General features: G+C 35.3%; 1 protein-coding gene across 5 annotated transcripts in view; it reads right to left on the bottom strand.

The window, feature by feature from the left end:
* The window catches only part of SLC9A7 (solute carrier family 9 member A7), a 182,325-nt gene that overhangs the window by 95,974 nt on the left and 62,256 nt on the right, over positions 1-24,095 (bottom strand). For all 5 annotated transcript variants that reach the window (XM_074300287.1, XM_074300289.1, XM_074300285.1 and 2 more), the window contains exons 2-3: positions 12,597-12,796; positions 2,874-2,951 (exon numbers count right to left, since the gene is read on the bottom strand). In XM_074300287.1, the coding sequence (XP_074156388.1) occupies positions 2,874-2,951; positions 12,597-12,796 (278 nt within the window). The remainder of the gene's footprint in view (positions 1-2,873; positions 2,952-12,596; positions 12,797-24,095) is intronic.

Below are 24,095 nucleotides of genomic sequence, written 5' to 3'. Positions count from 1 at the left end.
AGTTTCCTCATCTACAAAATGAGCTGGAGAAGGAAATGGCAAACTAATAACTTTGCCAAGAAAACCCCAAATGGGGTCAGGAAAACTCAGACATAACTGAAACAACTGAACAACTTACAGTGACTTTAAGTCACAAGAGGTTAAATGACTAGTCCCTGAGGAAACAGTGTCTATGTGATTTACACATAGGTGTCTTAACTCCAAGTGCAGTGCTTATATACGTTTGATTTTTTAAAATATAAATTTCCCTTTTCTTATTATGAACTCGAATGTCAACAAAAAAGAATCTCAAAACACAAGGAAGAGAAGGAAAAGGGATTGCATATGACATACTTTTTTAAAAGAAACACTTTGTTAAATAACGTGTGTACTGGGGCAAAAACAAAGATGATGATGATTTCCTGAGTCTGAATAGATGGACATAAGCCAGAGAGGCCTAAACATATCTGTTTACACATCAGTAGTTAGTTATGAAATAGTTATAAAGTTTAATTGACAGAAGATGTAATACAAGTTGGCATGTGTACAACAGTACACTATTGAAGTGCCCATACAGGAAACTTCTTGAATAGGGAAAAGATAGTAAAAGCTGAACACCAATGATGTACTAAACACTAGAACATTCAATTCCACGGGAGCAGAGCCTATCACTTCTTCTTCCAAAGAGAATATGGCTGTCAAAGAAGAGGCTCTGGGGAGATTAAGGTGCTTTTCACATATTAAAGTATTTTTCACAGTCTGAATCTCAATTTTATTGCAAAAAATGAGCTTGAGAGAAGCTGTGTGGCCAATGGATAAAGTGCTGGTCTTAAAGAAAGCCAGGAAAACTTGAGTTGTAGTCCTGCTTCTGAAACGTTCAATTTAGAAGTGATTTAGGCAGGTCATTTCAATTTTCAGATTTTAAGCAATACTATTAAATTTGAAGAAAAAGTGTCAAACTCCAGTAATAGAAGGAGTGTCCTCATCTGGGAGTTCCCTATACCAGTGAAATCTCAAGTCTAGTTCTCTGTCTCTATAAATTTCGATAATACACACATACACATCTATACTATTTACACATAATACACATACATATATACCCACATTATATACCAAAACCCATATATACCATTTACACATCTATATACCACATACACACATGCACACACACATGCACACACATGTATAGATACACAGTGCATGTATGTGTATCTCTATAACTACATATCACACACATGTATCTATATACCACATGCACATACATATACCATATATATCACACATATACATCTATACACTACTTATACATACAAGTATGTAGATATCTAAACCCACATATATAAAATACATACCTACAATAGCCATACACACATGCTCCACACATACATATGCACACATCATAGACATATATCTACATACATGTACAATATTGCAACACACATTTATATAACACATATATATAGATATCTATGTGCATATGCATATGTATGCAATTTACACAGCATTTATGTGCACACGCCACAGACGTATGCATACAGATATACAAGACATGTATATGTACATATATACTTCAAGCATATATGCATACACCACTTATACACATATACACATATAAGATATACACATGTGTATATATTTTATATACACATATGTTTTAAAGTACTCCACATACATTAGCAAATCTTAGCTGAATGAGAACCTTAGGAACAAATGTTTTGTTCAGGTTGAAAAAGAAAGGTGGATTTTCTACAACGTAATGAATCATTGTTCATATATAGTTATGTGAAGAGCCATAGAAAAACAGAAGGATTAAAGTTGACCCAAATAGATGAGAGATATCTTTTTAAAAGTCCATGTAATATAGAACACTTACAGGAGTTGGCAGCAAAGGAGTTAAGCTGAGCATAAAACCAGTGGCTACTTTGCCAGCAGAACTGGTTGGATATGCAGGTGCTCCTCAATCCACAAGAATGTTGTTGAGCTATACTGGTAGCCAACAGCTCACATCCTGGGGGTGGGGGTGAGGGTGGCTAAACAAAACTTCCTTTAGCCCTATGCCAGAAAAGATTGCTAAAACAAGGCCTAGGTCTGTTCCTCCAAGGGAGTCTGCTCAAGGAAACTCTCTAATCTTGTGTGCAGGTTTTAAAGTTAGTTAACAGAAAAAAAAAAAAAAGTCACAGTCATTACACTGCATCAAAAGAAAGAAATGTTATGTGGTGAACCAAGCAAAACCAGGAGAACATCATATACAGTAACAGACGTGCTGTATGATGAAAAAAATGTGAATGCTTTAGCTATTCTCAGTAATACAATGATCCAAGACAATCCCAAAAAACTCATGATGAAAAATGATACCTATTCTCCAGAGAAAGAACTGATGGAGTCTGAAAGGGATTGAAGTATACTTTTAAAGTTCATTATTCTTGTTTGTTTGTTTGGGCTGAGATTTCTTTTGTAACCTATCTAATATGGAAATGTTTTGCATGACTGCACTTGTATAATCTATATCAAATTACTTGCCTTCCCAAGGAAGGGGGAGGAGAGAAAGGAAAGGAGAGAATTTAGAACTCAAAAATTTTTAAAAAGCATGTTAACATTTTTTGTTTACATATAATTAGAGGAAAAAATCCTCAAAAATGGGTTGTGTATAAAACAATAGCTTTAAGTCAATTTCCACCATTCCCAGCAATCCTTCACTTTAGGAATAAATAGATTTTGAGGAAGAAATAATCTGATTTCAGGTTACTTGGATGAAATACACTGTTAATCATTCAACTGCATTTACTGAGTAATTACTGGGTAGTATGGAAGAATATGAGAAATAAATATACTTGGTAGTAGACTTTTTTTTTAATCAGAAATACTACATGCTTCAAATTATTAAAACCTCTTACCTTCTTTAAGCTATATCCAGCATGAAAAATAATTGGAGGCAGCAAAATATTGAAAAATACTTCTGGATCAAAAGTTACCTAAAGTTAAAAAAAAAAAGAAAGAAAGAAAGAAATTCATTTTTCATTAAAACACATTTGATGTGATGATTTATTTACTATTTATTTCAATAAATATATTTATTCAATAATGATTTTCAAGGTATCAAAGAATTTAAAGCATTAATGTGGACAACCCACCAACTTGAGCAGAAGAGCAACCTTCAGAAAACATTCAGAGAGGCTAGATGAGCTCTCTCTCCTCTTTATCTCTTTGATTTCCAGTCCTGAAGTGTCACTTTAGTATTTTAAAAGTATGATGATTTAATTTGTTTTGACAATTCATTAAAAGTACTTTAGTACCACACACACCACTGAACAAACTAGTTAGTCTTATTATATTGGTCCATACACAGGTCATCCCAGCAGGGTATGCTTCTTCTTTGTTCCTTTCCCAAATTTTCTCCTAAGTTTCTGGATTTCTCCTCCATCTCCTAGCAGCCTACTCACCCTGAAAAATGCTTGTGTCTCTGTGGCCTTCAAACCATGAAAGATTGCTTCACCCTTTTGGCTTTCTCCTAAAATTACCCAATTTGAAGAATTATCTAAGCCATCCTTTCATTCTTCTATGAGCTCTGCGCCTGATTGTAAGGACTTTTCCACCATGATCCCAAAACATCCTGCTTTTCTACTCCCTTCAGCTTCCTTTTTTGTTGTGTTCCTCCACTAAACTTAAGTTCCATGAGATGAAGGGCTATTTTTCTTTTTCTTGCATTTGTATTCCCATTGTTTAGAACACAATCCAGAAAATAGGAAGAACTCTATAAATACTAGATTTGATTTGTTGACTTTAAAGGGAAAAATGATCATATATAAGCAAACATAAAGCATTTTGAAAAATTCTACAAATTACTGGGAATTTATACAGATCTGATTTGGTGGAGAAAGTTATTTAGAACAGTGCAATATAACCAAGGAAAGGGACTAATTATTTATACAGTGCCTACTATGTGCCAGAGCTTTCCAAATATTATCTCATTTGATTCTCACAAGAAGCCTGTAGGTGTACAGATGAGGAAACTGAGGCAAACAGGTTAAATAACTCGTCCAGGATTACTGGTAAATGTCTATGGTTCAAGTCTTTCTAACTCTGGGTCCAAGATTATCCACTGAACCAACTAGCTATTCATAATTAAACAGCTAATTGCCCTCAAGTACCAGAAATGATCATCAGAACAACCACCACACAGCACATATTTCTAAACAACTGCTGGAAGTCTTTTGATCCTGTAGTTTGGTGTTTCTTTACAGAACTCAGATCACAGTTGTTTATAGCAATTAGTAATGTCACCACAATCTGCAACTCAAAATGGACTGAAATTACTGAGCTATTTGAAATGGAAAGTCCACTTAAGAAAAATTAGAAAACAGAGCCTTTTTAATATATCCAGTAGAGGTCTATATACATTTTAAAACTTTCTTAAATCTTCCGAGTATGTAGACTAATTTCCACCTCAACACAATTATTTTCTCTTTGACTCAAAATGGACTGAAATTACTGAACTATTTGAAATGTAAAGTCCACTTAAGAAAAATTAGAAAACAGAGCCTTTTTAATATATCCAGTAGAGGTCTATATACTTGTCAATTCCTGGCAGCAGAACTGGGACTGGGAATCAAGACTTGATCTTGGGAAAATTTCCTGAATTCCAATTCTACTTTGCTTGATGCTCTCAGCTTTAGTTGTATGTATGTAAGTTTTCCCTGACTCTCTTATTCAATAAACTCTGTTGACCTGCTACTAATATTAAATAAATTTAATTAATTTTAGACTCAAACCAAAAGAGACAATGTACATAGCAAATTCAGTGTTGGCCCTAGAAGTGGGAAGAACTAGGCTTATATTCTGGGTTTAAATATTGCAGAATTTTAGACTCAAACCAAAAGAGACAATGTACATAGCAAATTCAGTGTTGGGCCGAGAAGTGGGAAGAACTAGGCTTATATTCTGGGTTTAAAATATTTAACATTTGAGGGACATGGGGATGTAACTTAATCTCTCTTAGCCCAAGTACTTTTATTTATAAAATGGGGACAAAATGTAATACTCACCTCAAAGAACTACTGAGGATCAATGTATATGGAATACTTTGAAAACCTTAAAGTATTACATAAGTGATAACTTTAAAAAATATTATTATAATTCACTATCAACTTGGAAGGGGACTCTAGTGAAACATCTAGGAGATCTCTAGGTTTCTAACAAGTTTATTATTAGCTCAGTCGGTAGAGCATGAGACTCTTAATCTCAGGGTCGTGGGTTCGGGCCCCACGTTGGGCGCCAAATGTAGCGTGCTGTCGTCTCCAGAAGCTGCCGGATCACTCTCTGGGAAGAGATCTGCTGTGTCTTCTACTCAAATCTCTCCAACAGATTCTTCTTCCTGTAGTGAACCGTTGTCTCCAGGCAGTTGCTGTTAACTCTTGTCCAAAGAAGTGACTTCCCTTCCTGCAGAGAGCCCCGTCAAGCCTGATGCAATTCAGAGTCTTCTTCTCTTCCTGGAGTGCTGTCCTCTTTATCCTCCCAGAGAATGGGCGTGGGATAATGCAAGGGCTTCTGGGAAGAACCACTTCAGCCAATGGGCTTGCTCCTTCTATCAAGTCAACCTGAGTTCTCACCTTGTAATTGTCCAGAAAACCTGAATTCTCACCTTGTCACTGTCCAGACAACCTGAGTTCTCACTTAGTAATCCTAACAACCATGTATGTAGGAAGACATTGCATGCTTATCAAATCTGTCCATGATACAAAACTGGGTGACAGAATTCACATTGAACCAGGATGAAAAAAGATGAAATTAAATAAGGATAAATGGTTACATTTTATACTTGGATCCCTAAAATCAATTTCATAGGTCCAAGATGGGAAAAAGCAAAGCCACATTCAAGTTCTGAGGAAGATCTAGAGGTATCATGGAGCACAAGCTCAATGAGTCAACAATGTGATATAAGGCATCATCTCCAGAATTGGATGGATTATCCTTTCCTTTTGTCAGACCTTCAGTGACACTCAGTTTGGGGCAACATTTTAAAAAGGACATTTCCTAAACTTGGAAAGTATCCAGATAACCAGGCAACCAAGAAATATGGGGAAAGATGGACGTTTACTCTGGAGAAAAGACTGGGTGGAATAGGGTAAGGGAGGGCAGGGAAGAAGAAAACATGGTTTCTATATTCAAATGTTTGAAAGGCCGTCATGTGAAAGAGAGACTAAACTTGTTTTGTTTGGTTCCCAGAGGACAGAACTAGGGAAACTCCCCAAAGCTAGAAAGAAGCAATTAAAGTTGGATAGAAGGGAAACTTTTCAAAAAAAAAACTACAGATACCCCAAGGAGAAATAGATTGCTTTGGAAAGTATTGGGTTTCACTTTAAGTGGAAGTCAAATGATATGGCAAGGGGGAATTTCTGTTCAGGGATAGGTTGGCTTAAATGACCAAAGTTTCTTCCAATTCTAAAATTCAATGAGTCTGAGAAGAATAGAAGCTCATGGATCATCTCATTCAAATCTGAGACCTAGAACCAGATCAGGTGCCTTTATAGGAATCTAACTAGTTATCTATCTATCTATCTATCTATCTATCTATCTATCTGTTTGTTTATTTATTTATTTTTGTGGTTTCAGGCATGTCCAATTCTTTATGATCCCATTTGGATTTTCTTGGCAACTTACTAGAGTGGTTTGCCATTTCTTTCTCCAGCTCATTTTATAGATAGGAAACTGAGGCAAATAGGAGTAAGAAACATGCCCCAAATCACCTAATTAGTGTCTTAAGGCCAAGTTTGAACTCGGTGCTTCCTGATTCCAGACCTGTTGGCTCTATCTAGCTGCCCCAGCATTTATATAGTCCTTTCAAAGGGACAAAGAAATTTACAGATACGACTTTGTTTCATCCTCACAACTATCTTGGGAGCCAAGTGCTTTTATTATCCCCCATTTTATGGATGAGAAAAAATTGAGGCTTGGGGAGGGAGAGTGAAATTTGAACACAGGTCTGACTCCAAGTCTAGTACTTTCATGTGATAGAAACTATTTACATGAAATAATACAGCCTGGCTCTGACTCATCAGTACTACCATCCCCTCCCCATCCCTAACAAACAGCCCACCAAACATTTCTAAGTTGACGACTTAATAGACAGTGGTTTGCTGGAGCCAGCTTGTACTGAAAGTAGATTGTTAAATTTTAAGTGTGAATATTTATTCCTTGAAAAATGACAAATACTACCAATCAGAGCTTGATTTTTATTCCCCCTGAAAACCCTGTTATGAAACATTTATCATTAGAGCTTGCTCATATGCATCTCAACATCAACATATTCAGAAAATAAAATACCATTTCCAAACCATTCCTCTCCTTATTTCTGTAAAGGACACCATTATCCTTCCATTTTCCCAAGTTTGAAGATTTGGAGTCTCCTCTCTCCTTTACATGCCCACATCTATACTATCAGTGGCCAATTCCTGTCATTTCTGGAGGCAGCTAGGTGACACAGTGGAAATAGTGCCAGGCTTGAAATCAGAGAGATTAATCTTCCTATGTTTAAATCCAGCCTTAGATAGTTGAGGACATATGACCCCAGACAAATCACTTAACTCTGCCTCAATTTCCTCATCTGTAAAATGAGCTAGAGAAGGAAGAGACAAACCATTCCATTATCTTTGCCAAGAAAACTCCAAGTGGGATCACAAATAGTCAGACAAGACTGAACACCAACCACAATATCTCTAATCATTCCTTAAACCTACTACTACAATAGCCTCCAGATTAGTCTCCCAACTTCAATTATCTCTCCTTTCCAATGCATCATTCATAAAGATGCCAAAATGATATTCCTAAATCACAGATCTGACCATGTCATCTGTTTATACAAAAAGCCCTATTGGTTCCCTACTGATTTTAAATCAATATAAATGTTTCTATCTGACATTTGAAGCTCTTCCAAATCCAGTTCTGCTATCTTTCTGGACTTATTATACTCTCTTTCATGCTCTCTACATGCATATATCTGGTAAATAAAAACTATTAAATTAAAAAAAAAAGATACTAGAGTAGTTTGCCATTTCCTTCTTCAGCTCCTTTACAGATGAGAAAACAAAGGTAAACAGAGCTGAATGACTTGCCTGCAGTTACACTGCTAATTAGTATTTAATATAAGATTTTAATTCAGATCTTCCTGATTCCAGGCTCATCACTCTATCCACTGTGCCATCTTGTTGTCTATTTTTAATTCTCAAAAAGGACCATGAAATCAGAGAGGTGATACTGTGACATGCAAGTGGTTTAGATTTAAATGAGGGAGGACTGTGCAAGGTCTCCTGCCTTACTTTCTCCTCCTGAATCATGGGGTTCCAGTGGCAAAATCTATAGCTTAGGATGACTGTAGATGGCCCTGGATGCACTAGGAGTCCTTAATCTTTTAAAATTAAGGTCTCAGTTTAACTGATGCAATGCCCAGTCAGTGATTAAAGCAGTTGTTATTTGTCCTTTGTTCTTGAGCTGTCTGTAAAAATACCAAAACATATATCCTTATTCTGTTGTCTGTTTTACCACAAAGAATTATACTCTCACTATTTCCAAAGGAATTACTTCTCTCCCCTACAAGTATAATTTGTCAAAGTTCTATGACATCTGACAAGTATGGGAATCATAAATGATATGGAATGGAGGATCAAATGTTATTGACACCAAAACGGAGTGATCAAGATTCTTAATGCCCAAGATCTCTGGCAGTATCACAGCATGGCCTAGATATACAGGATGTCTAGGGTCACACATAGCAGCCAAACAAAAACACTCAATATTAGAACACAGCCACACACCTCTGCTATGAATGAATCTCCCATGGCTCCCCTATTCACCCTTTCAAAAATAATCAATTTCTACAACAACAGCACTTAATAAGCCAGCTGAACTCTGATTCTCACAGCTTGTATATATTGACTTCAGTCTTTACACCTTCCTCAGAGTATAGGCAGCAGCAGCTGTCTTTCCACTCCTGTGATTCAATAGCCTTGCCTTCCTTATTGTGGTATCACAATCAACAACAACACTGCTCAAGAGTCATTTAAATATATGTACTACTCAAACTAGTATAAAAATTCAAGATTTGTTACTTGATACTTATAGAAAGTAAAGAATTTAAAATCGAGTTCATGGAACTCCAGGGTGAATGGCTTTTTTCTTTAAAAAGAACAAAACAAAAATAGTGTTTAGAGTTTATTGATTTCTTTTTCCCACTGGAAAAACTATTTAGTTCTATTTTTTTAAATCAAAGAACCAATTACTATCAGGAAACAACATGACATGACAAATCTTCATAGGTACTCCATTTATTAGCACAAAGTTTTACAGAAAGCAACTATTTTATCAATTTTTAAGTCATTAGTCAAAAAAGTATTTATTAAGAACATCTTATCATGCGCAAGGTCACCTGTCTCACTTTCTCCTTCTGAGCTCTCTGGATACAGTGGGAGTCCTTGGCTTTTTAAAGCTAAGGACTCAGTTTAACTGAGGCATGGGGATAAAAAAGGTACACATATGATCCCCAAACTAGTCCTTGCCTTCAAAGAACTTGCATTTTAGCTGAAGATATGACATGCATAACTTTGCATAGAAAATATAGTCAACAAAATTGAAAATAATCTTAGAGAAATGATACAATCAGTGGTAGAAATATGGAGATACCAGGAAAGACTTTTTGGAAATGATGGATTTTCAGGGAAGGCAGAAGTTAGGAAAGAAGGCATTTAGGGACATGGGAACAACTAATTAAAGGGCAAAGAATAGTAAATTGACCAGTGTTGCTGGATCACAGATAAATTGGAGAGGAGGGAACTTTAAGAATTTTGGAAAGGAAGGGAGAGGCAAGATAATGAAGGGCTTTAAAAGCCAAAGGAAGAATTTTATATTCAATCCCGGACAACACAGGGAACCACTCTATTTTATTGAGGGAGAGTAGGGTATGATATGGTCAGACCTTAAGTTTAGGAAAATCATTGTGGCAGCTAAGTGAAGGATAAATTGCCTCATTTTCCTCATCTATAAAATGTGTTGGAGAAGGAAATGGCATATCACTCCAATGCTCTGCCAAGAAAACTCAAAAACTAAAAAATAAAAAATAAAAAAAAAAAGAGTTGGACTGGGCTGAAAATTCTTAAACTATAACAAAAATAAATCACATGACTACGCAACAAGTTGGATATGTAAGATGAATGTGAGGGAAGAATTGAGGATGATTTCAAGGTTGTGAGCCTGACTGGCAGAGAACAGTAGTATCATTGGCAGCATAGGGAAGTTCAGAAGAGAAGAGAATTTTGGGAGAAACATAATCAGTTCTGTTTTGGAAATTTCAGGAGCATCTGGTTCCAAGTGATAGTTGCTAATGGGAACTGTAACTCAAGAGAGAAATCAGAACTCCAATTACCTGAGTGCCATGCCCTTTTAAGTAAGAGTCTTTTTCTAAAGAGTCTCCATCTACCCTTGCAAACGAAAGATCTTGGTCTCAACCAAAAATCTCTTTCTTTTCATTTTTTCAAGAAAAGTTAGTATACTCTCTAGAATAACTAAAGTCAAACAATTTTCTGTTTACCTGAGGTCTGTACAGGCCAAGAATTGGATGAACTCCAAAAACCCTTAAGTTCACAGGGATGAGATACTACTATACTTATGTTGTTGTCATTAATCTTTAGCTAAAATTTAGCATTTCTTTCAATTATTTTAACTCTGTCCTAAGAACGGTCCCATCAGGTGTTACCAGGTGGACAAAGGAATATAGGCAATAAATAAAATGATTGATAATAGTTATTATTATATAAATATCAATTAATATTAATATTAAATTAGGATACACTTAATAACATTAAGAACCTCTAGTCTAAGGAAATCTAGAGAGAGAAACTAATTTGCTTTTGCTGTTTCTTCTCCACAACTAAGATGAAATTTTGAGCATTCTAAGCCATTAAAGAATTCATGCCCTGGTTGGAGGTGAGAATAAAGGGGAAGAACACAACTTTAAATAATAAAACAATGGACACACCTTGCTTCCCCTAATAATCATTACTGCAGAGAAATATAAAATAAAAATACCTTTCCCTCAGAATGACTCAGCTACTTATAACAACAGAAAAGATATGGGAGTGAGGGTACAAAGATCAAGAAAGAATGTTTGGGTTATGATTATAAAATGACAAATTCTCTCCCTTTTATTCACACCAAAGACTTAGCTGACATTAAGCCACTGACATCAACCATCTCTACAGAACTTCTCCTGAAATATCTTGCAAAGATTAGAGAGGGATAGAAAGTGGTCCTAGAAATCACTTAGTCCAGTCTATATCCCCTTTCTATAGACAAGAAAAAGAAGATTCAGAGGCAAAGGGGCATGCTCAAGGTTACAAAGCTTAAGGCAGAATTGAGACTAGAACTTAATTCATCTAATTCTCAATTCAGTGTTCCTTTTGTGATAAATACTGAAGGAATTTGCTGAATAAAGGCAAGAATAAAGATATGGTTAGACTTATGATTTCATTGATATAGGGAACTCTTGATGAAGTAAATCCCTTTAACAATGAGGACTGTCACTTCTGTCACTCATAATCTCAGAGAAATGTCCAAGAACACTGAGAAATACAAGTATAGGTCAGAGTTTAGATACGAACTCTGGTTTGGTGGGCTCCTAAGCTGATTCTACCCAGTATGCCTTGATGCCTCCAAATGAATGAATGAATAACAAAAAATGAAAATCTTAATTTTTCAATTTCAAGTAATACAATTTCAGTAATTAAGTAAAATCAGTTTAATATCATTTTCCTGGAGTCAAATTCTTGACAGTAAATATGTATTCCACTTGGAGTCAGGTTTACAAAGGAGAAGAGGAGAAGAAACCAAAAAAGACAAAGAAAGAGGAAAGAAAAGGAGGAGGAAAAGGAGAGGGCAAGGGAAGAAAGAAGAGAAGAGAAGGAAAATTAGGATTTTCCTTTTTTATTGTTTATTCATGCAAGGGCAAGAAAAACGAAAAAGGAAGGGGAAGAAGCAAGGAATAAAAGGAAGAAAGAAAGAAAAAAAGGAAGAAAGGGAAGGAGGAACCAAGGGAAAAGAAGAAAAGGGAAGGAAGCAAAGGAGAAAGAGAAGAATAGTAAATAGGAAGTAAAGGATTAATTTAGGATAATCTTTAGATTTAGCATCCATATTAGTCTGCAGGTAAGAAAAAGATATGTATAGGGGTTAGCTTTCTTTTCAGCACTTAAAAAGACTAGAAAGAGAGCAAAATATAGTGGAAGAGCTGGAATCAGAACATATAAGCTAAAATTTTGGTTCTGCTAATTACTATTTATATGATCTTAGGCAAATCACTTAATCTCTGCGGGCCTTAATTCTTCCAATTATAGTTGGAAAGAAGACTGGACTTTGATGAAGGAAGATCAGAGTAGTTGTTATAATAATAATAATAATAAATAATAGAAATGAGGGAATTCCACTAGATGTTCTCTAAATTCCTCTCTACCTTTTAAATTCTGATGCCATGATCCTAAATCTGAGATCAAAAGAGCACTGTTACAATGTCTGAAGGCAATTCCCTTTCACTTAGAGAAAGGGAAGCATCAATCACAACAATGCCAAATCCAACTGACCTTTCTCAGCATGTCATTCTGCTCAACATTGTTGATCTTTCCAGGGCTAATTTCTCCTTTTAAGGTATACTCAAAGAACTTCCCACTAACATTGACCAGCAAAGTACTGAATGGCCTGTCTTCTTGAGAACAGCTGAGAGACTTATCATGGCCACTGGTAGCAGGAATCCCATATCGTAAGATCACCCCAACAATGAGTCCTGAAATAGAAGAAAAGGGGAAAACATTCAGAGTTAAGCAGCAGGAAAATATCATATGTGCACACATTCAAATGTTATACTTCAGGGTAAAATCCAGTCTTTAAAAGTTAATAGTCAGTCAACAAGCATTTATTAATATGTCAACACAGGATTGATAAGATGCAACAAAGTTCTTCAGATATCTCTTAGACATACGTCTACTTTGACTCTGCATTATATTTGTGCATATAGCATATATAATACACAAATTTTTATCCTCTCCTCTACTAGCTGAAAAATTCCTCAAAGTTCCCACTTAGCAGGGTCTCACAACCAACTGACATTGGTGAACTGCTAGGATTTTACTAGGTGCTAAGTTGGTTGTCTGATACTTAACAATTCTCTAGTTCAGAATTCACATCTTTAAAAGGAGTTTACACCTTTAGACTTCTGAAAGGAGTTTACACCTTTAAAAGGAGTTAGTTCATTGGCCCCTTAAGGAATTCTCACAAGCGCATGGAGTACCCACAAGCCCATTCTCTGGGAGGATAAAAGGAGCCAAGACTCAGTGGGGAGAGTCAGTCTGGAAGACTTTAGAGTCTGGAAGGAGTCTGGATTGAGTCAAGGAGAAGATTTTCCACAGTCTCGGAGGCAGAGTCTGATTCCCACACTCTAGGAGATTCAGAGTCAAGATTTCATTCCCATGTCTACCTTCATGCTGGCTGAAGGCTTTGTATTCAGAGGGAGCTGGTGAGAAGATGTGGAAAGAAACAGTAAAGGACTTTAACTCCTGGCTGCATTTTGGGGATTACTGACTGGTACTGGAACTAAAACTAAGGCTGCCTCTCCAGAAGCTCCCCAAGAGATCTCCTCCCAGAGAACGATCTACAATCTAGAGACAACAGAACTTTACATTTTGGCACCTCACGTGGGGCCAAGACCTTTTCTTAACCTGACTCTGGCTGATTCTGAGCCCTTTAGGGAGCTAGCCCAGACTTTACAGTCAATACTGGCTAAATCATCTTCAATACCTGGATGTCTGCAAAATCACACAATAGGTGCCATGTAAGCTAATCAAATTGTACATTTTAACAAGGCCATGAAATAAAAGTGCTTCCATTTCTTTTTCATATTTAGACTTGCTGTTTCTCTTTTATATAGAGAGGAAAGGTTGAGGGGGGGGGGCACAGTCTCAGTAAGGCCAAGATTGTTCCACCCAACAGCAACCAATTTACTCCTCTATTTCCACTGGCAACACTCCTCCAAGATACTCATATCACCACCTGACAACTTGGACTGTGCCCTCACATTTTTTTAATTGTCACTAAAGTCCTTTATGTTGGACATATTCCAGAGGAAAACAAAAAAACAAGCTCATTTTGCTCACTTCAAATCTTGGAACTCAGAGAGAAAAAAAGCATTAATTACACAGCTTAGTGAGCCCAACCATTAACTCTCTTCCTCTGAAAGTGTTACATAATTTAGCAGTCTCGATTGTAGAACTATGTAGCTGTCTACTTGGAGCCATCAGTTGCTGCCACCCAGCTTTCCACATTTTCCATTTTGATTCCAAGTACAATGTACTTCCTTTAAGAAAAAATGATAGATGGATGCCCATCAATTGGAGAATGGCTGAATAAATTATGGTATATGAATATTATGGAATATGATTGTTCTGTAAGAAATGACCAACAGGATGATTTTAGAAAGACCTGGAGAGACTTACATGAACTGATGCTGAGTGAAATGAGCAGGACCAGGAGATCATTATATACTTCAACAACAATACTGTATGATGATCAATTCTGATGGATGTGGCCATATTCAACAATGAGATGAACCAAATCAGTTCCAGTAGAGCAGAAATGAACTGAGTCAGCTACACCCAGTGAAAGAACTCTGGGAAATGAGTATGAACCACTACATAGAATTCCCAATCCCTCTGTTTTTGTCCTTCTGCATTTTTTTATTTCCTTCACAGGTTAATTATACACTATTTCAAAGTCCGATTCTTTTTGTGCAGCAAAACAACTGTATGGACATGTATACATATATTGTATTTAACATATACTTTAACATATTTAACATGTATTGATCTACCTGCCATCTGGGCTAGGGGATGGGGGAAAGGAGGGGAAAAATTGGAACAGAAGGTTTTGCAATTGTCAATGCTGAAAAATTATCCATGCATATATCTGGTAAATAAAAACTATTAAATAAAAAAAGAAAAGATGATAGAAAAATAAAATAATTAAGAATTAAAAATAAAATTAAAAAAGAATACAAGTGTAAAGTGGGAGAGGGACCACTATTCAACAATTCACAGATGAATCAAGTATCAAAGCAACATAAAGACTAAGTATGGAGAAACATAAATAACCAAAAGATACTTTTTTTTTTTTTACGAGAATATCTAAATTGTACAGTTTTAGTCTTTTTCATTCCTATTTTTTGGGAAGCAATATGGAAAAGCGAAATGGCAAAAGGTCTCAATATTCCTTTTAGTTTTCCACAAATATGAATGCTTAAAAAGGACCATATCTGATATGGTATAACAACACTCAAAATCTTGGACAAGTAGGTAGTAATTGTGCTGAAGAGGACAGAATTTGGAGTTAGGAAGACATCGAATTCAAATTCTGCTTCAGACATTCACTAATAGTGTGATTCTGGGCAAGGGTTTCTCAGCCCTCAGTTTCTTTATCTGTAAAGTGCTCACACTGTGAACAGTGTGCTATTTTTATAATCAAATGATTTAATATGTGTAAAATCATTTTGTAAACTTTAATGTACAAATATTTACTATTGCTGCCATAAAATTTAATTATTACAATTATTATGATGGTAATACAGTCATTAAACTGGTAACTGAGAACCTGTGTGTATAAGTATATTATTGAAGTGAGAAGGGAGGAGGAGGAAGAGGCAAAATAGCATTAAATTGAAGCTAGTATAACTCATGAAAGTAAAATGTACTTATTGCATGGATAGTGTCAAACTCAAATAGAAACATATCCCTGCTAGCCACATGTTGACTTAGAACAATTATCTATGTTGTATGGTATTCCTTGTTATTGTGTTAAAGATTTCCTAATTATATTTTAATCAGGTTCCAGTCACACTAGGAAGTTTTTCAACAATACATTTTCCATCTCTGTACTACATTCTTTTTAATTTAAGTCACTTTTTAAGATATCTCCAAAACAAATAACTTTTACATGATAAACTCTGGTCAAGCCATACATTTATTTACATGCTGATGAGCTGCATATACCACCCTTTTTCATTCCCCATAAGGAGAGACAGCCTGTGTATAGTTTGGAAAAACTTATTGATGGCTATGAAATTTTAGTTAGGAGGATATACTATAAAAACAATTAAATTTGCATCTGTTGTTTTTGGATACCTACCATCCTCCTAGATTAACATTTGCTGCAACAAATTTACGAAGATAGAGATTTTACCCAAAGGGACTCTAAATTGCTTCTTATACTGTGATCCCTCCAAGTCTTATTCATTCTTCATAACCAAACTCAATCTCTGCTTCTTTAAGGAGCTGTCCCTTATGGCTATCTAAAACCTATCTTTCTGTGAAGCCCTGAAATAGAATTTACTCAACAAGTTTCCTAACCCAGTCTAAACTATGGATTAGTATTTCAGCAGCTCAAAAGAACTCACTGGTGTAAGCATATTCTTTCACTAATGCATATGACAACCTTTATAGGCCTTCTCATCCTGTATAATTTTTGTTTGTGTTTTCTAATAAATCCTCTTTAGAGGTTCTGTGCAATTCACTGGAAGTGTTCTTATGAGCTTTTTTTTTTTTTTTTTCTTTTAAAGTAATTTAAGGGAATTGATTTGACATTTAGGCTATCCATTTGTCTCAATATAACCAAACTTTCTTTTCCAGTTATATTTCTCCTCAATAACGTACTTTAAACTACCTCTTTACATGCCAATCACTGTTGGCAATATGTATTAGCCTAGTTTATGTCAGCTATGCATCTTTTCATGCCGTTTGGACTATTTGTAGTTTCTTCTTCTAAGATCATTATGTTCTATGACTCATGGTTATGTAGCATTACTGAGAAGGAGGGTGGTAGCAATAAAGACAGTTTTGCTGCAGTAAGGATTCTGAGACTGACTACTGAAAGCAATGCATAATTTCAGAAATGTAAGCTTCCTATCTACTCCCTATCTAATTGTGGGTCCAAAACACTGTTCATCTCAAGAGCTTATCTCAGATGTACTAATTACTCAATGAACTTGGCATCCAACTTAATGTCATTATAATTCACCTTCATTATACAATGCTCCCCCCCTCTTTCAGTCATTGCAATAGTTAAACCAGTCTTCTTTCTGCTCCTCATACACCTTCATGCTTCTCTAGTGGATATTTCTCATAATTGAAACAATCTCTCTGCCTGGAATGAATTCCTTCCTCACCTCTACCTCAGAGAATCTTTTTCTTCCTTCAAGATAAACTCAAATACCTATTTGTCTTCACTTCCTAACTATCTTGAATGTAACTATCTTGTATTTATTTGTATTCTTTTTATATTTATTTTGTACATATTTCTATAAATATATGTGTCTTTTTGTTAAAATACAAGCTCCCCAAGACTAGGAATTATTTAACTCTTTGTATTTACACCCCAGTATTTACTTAGCATATAACAGGCATTTGATAATTGCCTTTTAATTTACTGAATAATCAGTAGGTGTTTTTAATTCACTTTGCTCTCTCCTATATGGTGGCTGGCCAATTTTTTTGAGTAATCATGGATCTCACTAAGAATGCATTGTAATGTTCTGGGACTTGACGTCATGTACGTTCCAGCTGCTTAAACTGTGGGTCATGACTTCATATGGGGTATTATAACTTGAATCTGTGGGGTTGCAAAATTATGATTTTTATATCAGTAAATGTTTGATCTATATGAATCTATGAACATGATCTATATACATGAATTCATATAAAAATTTCTCAGGTAAAAACAGGTCATGAGTGGAAAAAATTTTAAAAGTGCTGTACATAATTGACAACACAAAGTACAAGGAGGCCCTCACCAAGTAGAGGGAACCTTTCTTCTCTCTGAAGCTTGGAGAGGATATTGTCAATGACAATAATAAACAACTAGACTGGAAATTTTCCAAATGAATACAGGAGCAGCACAAAAATTCCTTCTTTCCTTCTGTTATTTGGCATATTTTAGAAGTAATCACAATTATAATGATATGAAAAAAAGAAAAATTCAAGGCATAAAATTGGCAAAGGGAAGTCAAAATTATTCCTATTTACTGATTACATGATAATTTACTTAAAATAATTCTTGACACCAACTTCTGGGATAAGAATTCATTATTTGACAAAAACGGCTGGGAAAATTGGAAATTAGTATGGCAGAAACTAGGCATGGACCTACATTTAACACCACATACTAAGATAAGATCAAAATGGGTCCAAGATTAAGGCATAAAGAATGAGATCATAAATAAATTAGAGAAACATAGGATAGTTTACCTCTCAAACTTGTGGAGAAGGAAGGAATTTGTGTCCAAAGGAGAACTAGAGATCATTATTGATCACAAAATAGAAAATTTTGATTACACCAAATTAAAAAAGCTTCTGCACAAACAAAACTAATGCAAACAAGATTAGAAGGGAAGTAACAAATTGGGAAAACATTTTTACAGTTAAAGGTTCTGATAAAGGCCTCATCTCCAAAATATACAGAGAATTGACTTTAATTTATAAGAAATCAAGCCATTCTCCAATAGATAAATGGTCAAAGAATATGAACAGACAATTTTCAGATGATGAAATTGAAACTATTTCCACTCATATGAAAGTGTTCCAAATCACTATTGATCAGAGAAATGCAAATTAAGACAACTCTGAGATACTACTACACACCTGTCAGATTGGCTAAGATGACAGGAACAAATAATGATGAATGTTGGAGGGGATGTGGAAAAACTGGCACACTGATGCATTGTTGGTGGAGTTGTGAAAGAATCCAGCCATTCTGGAGAGCAATCTGGAATTATGCCCCAAAAGTTATCAAACTGTGCATATCCTTTGATCCAGCAGTGCTACTACTAGGCTTATATCCCAAGGAAATACTAAAGAAGGGAAAGGGACCTGTATGTGACAAAATGTTTGTGGCAGCTCTTTTTGTAGTGGTTAGAAACTGGAAAATGAATGGTTGGGTAAATTATGGTATATGAATGTTATGGAATATTATTGTTCGGTAAGAAATGACCAACAGGAGGAATACAGAGAGGCTTGGAGAGACTTACATCAACTGATGCTGAGTGAAACGAGCAGAACTAGGAGATCATTATACACTTCAACAATGATACTGTAGGAGGATGTATTCTGATGTAAGTGGATATCTTCAACATAAAGAAGAGCTAATCCAATTCCAATTGATCAATGATGGACAGAATCAGCTACACCCAGAAAAGGAACACTGGGAAATGAGTGTAAACTGTGAGCATTTTTTTGTTTTTCTCCCCAGATTATTTTTTACCTTCCGAATCCAATTCTTCCTTTGAAACAACAACAATAACAACAAAATTCGGTTCTGCACATATATATTGTACCTAGGATATACTATAACATTTAATATGTATGGGAATGCCTGCCATCTAGGGGAGAGGGGAGAGGGAAGTAGGGGAAAATTCGGAACAGAAGGGAGTACAAGGGATAATGTTGTAAAAAATGTTATAATTATTAAATTAATTTAAAAAATAATAAAAAAATAAAAAATAAATATCTTAGAAATTAAAAAAAATAATAATTCTTGACAGATAGCAAAGAAACTTATTTATTTAATAAAGTAGCATGATAAAAAAACACCCGAAATACTAATTCTACATAACAATAATAGAGGGAAATATTAGAAAAGGAAGTACCATTCAAAAACCTATAAAAAAGGCGGTGATAAATGAACACCTTGAAACTTGCATAGGTCATATTTTATATCTCATTTAATGTTAGAAATCAGCAAAGGTGAGGCCAGAGGTGGAGCTGAACTGAGTTATTACTATGTCTATAACTATTTAGGATTTATATGACTAAATATATGCACAAGATCACTTTTATTTTTACAAGGAAAAAACAATGAACTATTGTATTTTGTACACTTCTCAGTCACTTGTATGGCTCAAAAATATGGTCTTGTATTAAGCATTGTCTGACTATTCTCATACTTTCGTGAAGATAACATGCACATATCACATGAGACTATCCATGAGAATAGTCCTAGATATATGAGCATTTTCCTCTCAAAAATGATTTGTAAAGATGAGAAGATAAGCTCATGGGTTAAAATCTTCCAAATTACCATCTTGGAAATAATGAAATCTGTGGTTTTATTGCACTGTTTGGAATCTTCCCTGCCTTGAGATATCTTGTAAAACAACACTTAAAACCTTTCAAGACTGCCACTTTATAGCATAGCTCTCTTCAAGAAGCACTGGTCTGGTGTGGACATTATTCTAGATTTTCTTTTCTAAAGTGCCATTTCAACAAATCAGTTCTTCAGTTGTTTAGATCCAAATGTGGTACCTTCACTGTTAGTGATGAATATAGATGAATATAGAAATATGAATTTTCCATTTTTCTCCTCTTTGTTGTCCTCTTCTCATTTCATCAATAAATCACCTTGGGATTAGGTTCAGTAAACTTCCTAATAAGTTTTTTAATGAAATAAGCTTTCTAATGAAACTGTTTTGGGATCTATTGCTTTTCACTATTTTAAGAGGCAATTACTTGTAATCTTTTATCATATGGTCTCACCAGCCTAGATTATTCAAAAGCCCTGTATATAAAGATAATAATGGTATACATAGTCAATACACTAATCCCTCAGTTACCTGATCCTAGTACTAATGCAGGTGGAAGCTTTAACTTGCTCGGTTTTTTGATGTGGTCTGATCCTGTCTTCCTAGGACAGAATGGCCATTTGATCCCAGGGGGCTCATAATATTGGTGCCATATTTAATAAGGACACCGGACTGGTTTTAGTTCTACTTCCACTCACAACTCCCCAACTATCTGTATTAGCATGTGCCATCACATTTGGCCAGAGTACTTTACAAATTAGTATTCTAAACAAGTATTGCCCTTTATTGCCATGTCCTTCCACTTGAAAAAATATTAAAGAAAATAAATAAAGAGTTTTCAAGAGATGATTTCTTTTGGACTATTCATTGTGGTCCCTACTTTATCGTAGCTAAGCTTGGCAAAAAATGATAGCAATCAAAATTCATATATTTGCTAACACGAGTAATAATTTAATTTCATGGTAATTTTGACATTTACTATAGCAGAACAATAGCCTGGTCACACATAGAAAGCCGCTACTTATATGACTCACATCAAAAACCTGCTGGGTATTGTCTATTAAGACAAAGACAATTTCATCTTCTGGGACACTGTTTGGTGTTCACTGGGTCTAGTGCCTTCCAATTCTCTTCTAAAAGAACAAAACATTGTTAATCTTTAGGTATACATATTCTGATTAGTCTCCAACTGTTTGACTTTTTTTGTTTTTCAAACCTGAGCCCAGATTTTCTTCTTCCATCCTCATGTTAGCACTAAGGTCACTGGCTTGGAAGATCTTATTAAGTTATTGGTAGAATTTCCCTACCTCATAAGTCTTTGCAACACATGTTGGCATATAAACTACAATTATCTTCAGAGTAGTATTTTTTATTTATGCTCATCATAGTCACTAAAAGTAAGATGATCAGATCAAGGGATCAAGGACATTAGGTTGCTTCTTGTCATTTGGGAGCAAAACAATATGAACCCTAAGTCTCCTGTGTTAGATTCTCCAAAGACAACCTGTGAGTCTGTCTCTCACTTTCTGTGAAAGTTAGGAGGTTGGGCTAGATGACCTCTGAAATACTTTCCAACTTGACAGCTATGATCATAAGGCCTAAAACAGTATTAGAACACAATCACCACCCAGAAACTAAACACTGTTAATAGAAGAGAAAAATCTCTGCAAGCAAATTATCTTTCCTTATTCAGAAAAATTATTGGGATTTCCTATCATCATCATCATCATATTTTGGTGTCTGGACTAAGATAATGTACTAACTGAATGTAGGCAAGTCACTTCATCTCTGGATCTTACCTTTCTCATCTGTAAAGAGGGGAGAATACTTAAAAGTAATGATAGCTCAAAGGGTTGCTAGGAAGAAAGTGTTTTTATAAACTCTAAAGCATTAAATATATATTACCTATTGTCTTTTTTTGGAGCTGCTATTGTTAATGGTATTTCTAGTCCTTTATCAAATCTAAATTTTTGTGATTTACTTATGATTTCTAAATTAAGACTTAAGATTTATAATTCATAAGTCACATCAGACACTTCTGTTCTCTTCCTCATTACCCACTTCAAGCAGGATTTTCATTAAAACAAAAATCCTAGCTAGATTCTGATTATTTCAGTCTTGTATGCATATGGAATTCACTAGGAAATAAGAAATTGGATGATCATGAAGGTAGAAATATAGGGCAGAGACACACATGTAGAGACACACAGAGAAACAGAGTGAAGCAAAGAAACAAACTGAGAAACTGAGAACATCAGACTATCTGAACCTCAAAATCTTGCTAATTTCTTAATAGAATCTTTCTATTATTGAGTGATTCATTCATGTCTGACTCTTCATGATCCCATGAACCACAGGACATCAAGCTCTTCTATTCTCTACTATCTCTTGAAATCTTTACAAGTTCATGTTCCTTTTTTCTGTAACACTATATCCATCCCATTCTATGTTGTTCCCCCTTTCCATTTATTTATACTCTTTCCCAATATTCTTCTCCAAAGAATTTCCAATAAATATTTTATGTGGCCAAAGTATTTAAGGTCCAGCTTCAATATTTAACTTTCCAGTGAACAGCTTGAATTAATTTTTTAAAGTATTGACTGATTTGATCTCTCTGCTGTCCAAGGCTTTGAAGTCCCTCTCAACTCTACATCTATGTTTAATAAAGGCTAAACCACTAGTAAGGAGACAATTTCCACCCAGAAGCCAAACATTCTAACAGAGAAAAAGAGTCTCCTCTTTGCCACAGATTTAGTGCTTCCTAGCACTTAGCACAGCGCCTAGCATATAGTAGATATTTAAAGCTTATTAATTTCATATGCTCTCCTATCTCAATTCCAAATGTTTATGATACCAGTTGATAATGACAGAAGAGCAAGAGGTTACAGAGACATTGAAATACATTACTTTTTCTGGTCACCCAAAATTTTTGACCTTATTGCCAAGAAACAGTAACAAGTATAAGAAAGGTGTCAGGAAAGGGGGAGTTAGTACAATTGTTGTCTTTAGATGCTTGATTGTTTCCTGTAGATATAACAACCCAGTGAATGACCTCAGTCTAAAACAGAATAAGAAAAAGTAAGATTTTACCAGGAAACACATCAAATGGCCACAAAGGGAAGAGGAATAGCAATAAATGTTAAATGTATTGTGTGATGTTCTGTTCTATAAGATAAATACACAAAATTGATTTTTCACCAGTCTTTTTTAGTTGAAATTTTGCTGTAACTAGGAGCTTTGCCTACCTACATGGAGGGCTGCAAATGCAAAAGATGATTGCAGTGACAGGCACATAAGCATTATGGAGATGAAACAAAACCAGACTGAGTTTTGAATGATTGTGTGTGTGCTTGGGGGTGAGAAGGAAGGAAAAGATGATCTGGGAGAAGAAAAAGAAGTATAACAATGTTCAGACACCTAATCCTAATCAGATCTTCCAAACCTTAAATTCCAGGGGTTCTCAAACTAAGGGCCTGGGCCAGATGCTGCTGAGGACGTTTATGCAGACTTCAGGGTTATGGCAAATGGGCTGAGGGGCGGAGACAGAGTGTGAGTTTTTGTTTTTACTACAGTCCGGCCCTCCAACAGTCTGAGGGACAGTGAACTGGCCCCCTTTTAAAAAGTTTGAGGTAAGAATGAATGAAAGAGCTAGATAAGGTAGCACAGGTAATAAAGCACTGGGCCAGGAATCGGGAAGATCAGAATTCAAATCTGACCTTTGGCACTAGCTGTGTGTAAATCTGGGCAAGTCACTTAACACTTCTGTCTGCTTCAGTTTCCTGTACGTAGATAAAAGGTGGACTGTTATAAAGATAAAATGAGATTCTTGTAAAGCACTGTGTGAACCTTCAAACACAATATATATATTTTTTAAATGCAAGAAAAGGAAATAAGAAGAAAAAGGCAGAAAAAATCTTTTAAAGTGGTATATTTCCATTCAGAGGGCAAAAACAAAATTTTAACCTCT

This window comes from Sminthopsis crassicaudata, chromosome 3 (genome assembly GCF_048593235.1).
Source record: "Sminthopsis crassicaudata isolate SCR6 chromosome 3, ASM4859323v1, whole genome shotgun sequence".
Lineage (NCBI taxonomy): Eukaryota > Metazoa > Chordata > Mammalia > Dasyuromorphia > Dasyuridae > Sminthopsis > Sminthopsis crassicaudata.
Note: the sequence above shows the minus strand (reverse complement) of the source record. Positions and strands in the feature narration are given on the sequence as shown.